At 40.0% G+C, this 5,866-nt stretch overlaps 1 protein-coding gene across 4 annotated transcripts in view; it reads right to left on the bottom strand.

Annotated features, from left to right (window-relative positions):
- LOC116400776 (transcription factor COE3-like) overlaps window positions 1–5,866 on the bottom strand; it is a 36,675-nt gene that overhangs the window by 16,718 nt on the left and 14,091 nt on the right. For all 4 annotated transcript variants that reach the window (XM_031878805.1, XM_031878807.1, XM_031878806.1 and 1 more), the window contains exons 7-8: window positions 4,458–4,539; window positions 134–251 (exon numbers count right to left, since the gene is read on the bottom strand). In XM_031878805.1, the coding sequence (XP_031734665.1) occupies window positions 134–251; window positions 4,458–4,539 (200 nt within the window). The remainder of the gene's footprint in view (window positions 1–133; window positions 252–4,457; window positions 4,540–5,866) is intronic.

Genomic DNA, 5,866 nt, shown 5'->3' with positions numbered 1-5,866 from the left:
CAGTAGTCTTCTTCACTGTTTATAACATTAACCCAGTAGTCTTCCTTCTTGTTTATAACATTAACCCAGTAGTCTTCCTTATTGTTTATAACATTAACCCAGTAGTCTTCATCACTGTTTAACAGCTGCTCACCTTCAGATGGGTCCAGTCTCCGGGCTCGGCGGCCATGTTTGGAGTTGTTGTGTACGAACATGTTGTCGGAGACGGCGAGAACGTGTCCGTCCACATTGACCGTCGTAGATACGACCACCTTCAAACAAACACAACTTTATTTATAACCGATACAGACAAAACAATTATCCTCCCAGAAACAAACAACACATCTCAAAGATTTACATCATTTTTAGAACTAATTGAAACATTTGTGATGGCGCCACTTAAGAAAACAACAACCAAATAAAGCTGCGAGCAGCGATGAACAGGTCCTCGCATCCTCCCGCACGTCGGGGGTGCCGGCGGGACTCCGGCCTGCGCGGACGAGAACGTCCGCGACCATCGGACAATGCTTCTGCGAGTCCGACGTTTTTTACCTGTGTGGACCGTGTGACGCTGGAAATGATGCTTTGAAAATAGTCCACCGGTTCCTGTATCCACTGATTAGCGCTAGAGAGCACGTGCAAACATGCTTTATGTTGCTCTATATCAAGTGTAAACCACATTGTGTAAAAGTCATGTAAATCGGATGCCGTTTGTCACAAAACGCAGATTTCCTTTTGCCAGCAGGTGGCAATGTGAGTATTAGTGAAAAGTAGCTTGTAGACATCCTCAGGCCATGAGTGTTATCAAGCATGGGAATTTTGGGACCGTTTGGAACAAGTCCAGTTGAGTTACATCGGCTTTTTTCATGGGGAATCACGTAAAGTAACCGCCTGCTACGGCTAAGCGATTCTGTCAAACGTAAAGCTTTTGATAACTTTTAATTACAACGGTGTTGAGATTTGAGACTGGATCTGACCAATTTCCTAGGAGGAGTTCGTTAAAGTGTAGCGAATAGAAATTGGCCAAAATCTATGAAAAAATGTCTGACTTCCAGTATGGTTTAGAGCAGTGGTTCTCAACTGGTCTGGCTGCGGGACCCACCATCACCCCTTAATGACAAGCCGGGACCCACGACCCAAATTATATATATATATAAATAATTTGGGTATATCTATATTCAAGAAGTCTAGTAGTAGTAACGTCTCTGTGTAGTAAACGACTGTCAAATCAAATAAAGAAAGTACACATCAATTATATTTTAACAAATATTATTCTCATTTTTCAAATTTAACTGGATGGATTATAAATAATACATAGAAATACATAAATGAATGTTCATCTCATTTCAAGTAAAATAACGGCTGGATTAAAGAATAAATGACTTAACGAAATTCATTTTAGCAAATTTATTTTCACTGAATTGCCCTGCAGCTTTAAACTCATTCATTCAGGGTGAAGTGAAAAAGCCATAATATTATATTTTTCTCATCTTCTAAAAAGAGAAATTAGTGTTTGACTGGACAGACTCATGTAGGTGAATTCTTCAGAGTCTAATGACTCTGGTCTCTCTGGCCATTTCTCTCTTTTAGAGATCGTCCTATGATTTGACTTTCACGACTCACACCTCAATAAATAGTCCTGCTCTGCTGTCTATATCCTCGTCTCTCCCCCTGTGTCACGGTGTGTGTACATCTCACTCAAGTCAGGAAACTTGTCAGAACACCCATATTTGATTGGCTGAGCTTCATCACCTGATGTGATTCACAACACATTGGTCGGTGTTTTTCCTGCACCGCTGAACAAGTGCCGTAAATGCTGGAATAATTCTGCTGCATAAAAAATGCCCTTCAAAATAAAATCACATTTTTTTTTTTTTTGGTCAGGCAAAGGCCTGCGACCCACTGAAAACCGGTCCACGACCCACTTTTGGGTCGCGACCCACCAGTTGAGAATCACTGGTTTAGAGCATGGTCCCAAGAGACTTATTTTTAAGTCACCATGGGATACATCTCCTGACCAGGTTTCATACATGTAAGTGAAACGTAGCGCTGGGGCTGCTCTTTTGAAATATTGTAGGGGGCGCTATGGAGGCAATCTAAAACGGCCAAGCCAAAAACCCATATAAACTATGTCTTCCTATGACCTGTGACACATGTACAAAGTTCCATGAGTTTTTGAGCATCCCAAGCCACTAAACCATCAGCTTCCTTTTTAATGGCGAATGATGTGTTGCCACGGCAACAGCGTTCAACAAAAAGTCACAATATTCATGGTGAAGTATCTTCATTGTCTTAAAGCCATCCTTACCAAATTTGAGAGTCATCAGGACACCTGGCTAGGAGAAGTAAACAAAAGTATAAAATGTGACATTTCCTTTTTCCAGTCGACGGCGTTATGAGTTATTGAACATTTTGGCATTGGAATATGCTCAAGCTTGAAGTAGCATCATGCATAAGAAGTTTTGTGCAGATTGGATAATGTATCTTGGAGTTATAACAACTTCCTTTTTCATGCCCAATGAGGCAAAATGGCCGCCACACCACGTCAAGGTTCTTCAATGAAAACTCACGAATTTAATAATTTTCATCACTAAGGTCTTAACAGCATCCTGACCAAATTTGAAGTTGATCGCATAAATTCTGTAGGAGGAGTTTGTTAAAGTACGAAGGCTGAAAACTGCAAAAAGTGACAAAAAAGCACAACATTGGGGGTTTACTGTAGCACCCCCTAGTGGTTGAATTGATTAAAATGTTTAAATGCACTTTGATGACTTAGGACCAATAATGATCCAGTGCAAATTTGGAAGCAATCAGACCCAGCGTGTAGGAGTTCGCAAAAATGTGTTTTTCACAAAATTCAAAATGGCGGAAAATCTAAGCTGGCGGAGCTTAGGGGTCTGAGAGGCTTTTTTGTAGAGCTAGCAGAGCTGGACGTGTGTCAAATTTCAAGTCAATCGGACATACTGGCCCGAGGGGCGTCACCGGGGCGCTAGAGAGCCATTTTTTGATACAGAAATATGCAACCTATACCAGATGGCTATTTTTACCAGGTGTGCAAAATTTGGCGAGTTTTGGAGTATGGCAAGTCCCCCAAAAATGCGCCCGTTTACCAAAAATAAAAATCTGAATAAAAAGAATAATACCCCTTACAATTTTCAATAGGGCCTTCGCTGGCCCGACGTTGTCGGTTGCTCGGGCCCTAATAACATCAGAATACATGAATATATGTGTAGGTTTAGGGTTATATATGACGACTGTTCTGAGATATTGGCCTCAAATTTATATTTTTGAAATATATTTATATATTAATGTGATTTGAATTTGAATATATATATATATACACAGTATATATATATATATATATATATATATATATACACAATATATATATATATATATATATATATATATATATGTGATAACGGATTCCCTTTTTTAAACAAGGAATAATGAAAATAAATGAAAATAAAACAGGTCCCTTGTGACATTCGACCTTTTGTATAAAATAAGGAACCAAAGAACAAATAAAATATGAAATAATAAAAAAGTTAATGAAGCAACGGTTCAAACATCTAAAATAAATATCTGTAACTAATAACATGATGTGTAAACTGAGCTTTGGCCCCACCCTCTTTGTGATGTTATCCATCACTCGGCAGCGTTGCCATAGTGAGGTTGTTGCCATTGATCCATGGCGACGGAGCAGAAGGTCGAGGAGAGGTGTCCTCTCCGTCGCCACGGTGACTAACCAGCACATCCTTCACCCTGCTGTCGCCCTGACAACCACCGACAGGTCCGGAGGCTTCCCCTGAATTCACCTGTCTCACCCATCTGATTGGTCTCTCTCTCTCTCTCTCTCTCTCTCTCTCTCTCTCTCTCCGTCTCTCTCCTCTTCTTCTTCTGCTGGTTTAACTGGACTTTACATCCTGTCAGCTCGCCCAGCACAGCGTGGAGTGGGAGGAGGCGTGTGTGTGAGTGTGTATTAGTGTGTAACTTTTTTGTAGTGTGTGTGTGTGAGTTTGCATTACTTTGTGCAGAAACTGTGAGACTGTATTATCTCTAGCCACACTTATTAATGTCAACCTCCTCTCTCATATTATATATATATATATATATATATACTGATCTTTTTTCTGTTGTAAGTTTCATTGTTGTAACAACATAATTATTTAAATACTCACTAAACTTTATTGTTCAGGTTTGTAATTTGATTTCATAAAAGTTGATTATTTGTTTCTGTTCACAGAAAATAAAAGGTGAGACAGACAGACAGTTGCCGTCGACCTCTCATATTATATCTGCAAAGCAATATGCCTCTGGCCGCCCCGCTACAATGCATGATGGGTACAATAGGTCCTCTAAAGCCTCGTCCTGCCCTTTGGGGAAATTAATTAATCTTTGTGTATGTGTGTGTGTGTGTGTGTTGTGTGTGTGTGTGTGTATGTGTGTTAGTTTGTGTGTGTGTGTGTGTGTGTTACCTGGAACCTCCTCATGTCTCGTGGGTTTCCAGCGTTCTTCAGACAGTTCTGGTTACACTTTAAGAAGAACTTCAGGAAGAACCTGAACACAAACAGACGTAAAAGAGAAAATACTCATGTGGTGTGACATTATCACAGTAATACTCAGGAGGAAGTATTTATTTTCAAAAACATCAGAACAAACAAGTAGCAGTAAAAACTGTATTTTAACAACCGGAAAATTTAAAGTGCTTCATATGAAACATACAAATCAATTCAGAAGGTGCTTAAAAGAACCAGTAGAAGGTAAAACATAAGCTACAAATGTTCCAGTAAATTATGAATTATTATAATCAGAGTGCTCGTAGTTCTGTGAGTAGAAGAGACGGAGGTAGAGGTGTGATCAGGTTCATGAGTCCAGTAAACGGAGTTCATAAGGGTTCCATCCTGGATCTCCTTGTTTTCTTGTTTCATAGAAGCAACATGTTAAATGTATTTAAAGTGAGCCAATATGCAGACGATACGATGTTCTACACATGAGAGGAAACGTTCATGTTTCATGTGTCATGTCAGTTAAGATGAACTCTTAAAGCTGAAGTAGAGAAGTGTTAACAGGAAGCTAGAAACATCCTCCTGATGAAGCTGCTCTCAGTCAGCAATCAGAGATATAACTACAAAAACAATACGTCTGTTATCCATGTGATGTGGTGGGGGAGGGGCATCACGGTGGTTTTCATGATAGCTGGTTGTAAACAGTAAACACACACACAAACACACACACATACACACACACACACGCACATACACAGAAGGACAAAAGACAGAACTCTCTCTGCGGTATTGATTACCCAGCATTCCTTGCTCTCTAATGAGTCTACAGAAGTGCTGACACAGAACACAAACAGATGCTCCTCAAACTAACGTTTCCTAGGAGACAATCAGAAGTTTAAATAAATATTATTCGTCTAATTCATACGAGGAAATTATTGAATTTCTGTTTTTATTCTCACAGAAAACAATCATTCACATTTTCATTCAAACCAAATTCAAATTTCAAACAAAACAGTTGATGTTTGAGTTGAACTCTTTAACATCTGACGGAAACCACCGAGCATCGGCAGATTATGTTCAGACACAATTTATCTACACTCTCCTCCTCTTCTCCTCTGTCTTCTCCTTCCATCCTCTCCTGCTCTCCTCCTCTCCTCACCATTACCTCCTTTGACTCCTCCTCTCTTGTCGTTCCCTCCCTTATTTCCTGCCTCCTCTCCTCTTTGTATCTATTTTCTCCTCCTCTGAGTGATCGAGGTCATAAATCTACACGCAGGACAGATTAAGTGTTCAATTTGTCATGTGATAAGCAGGGAAGACCCGACACACACGCACACACACACACACACACACACACACACACACACACACACACACAC

The sequence above is a fragment of the Anarrhichthys ocellatus genome, unplaced genomic scaffold (assembly GCF_004355925.1).
Source record: "Anarrhichthys ocellatus isolate YVR2014 unplaced genomic scaffold, GSC_Weel_1.0 scaffold203, whole genome shotgun sequence".
Taxonomy (NCBI): domain Eukaryota; kingdom Metazoa; phylum Chordata; class Actinopteri; order Perciformes; family Anarhichadidae; genus Anarrhichthys; species Anarrhichthys ocellatus.
The sequence above is the reverse complement of the archived record's forward strand: the minus strand, read 5'-3'. Positions and strand labels throughout refer to the sequence as shown.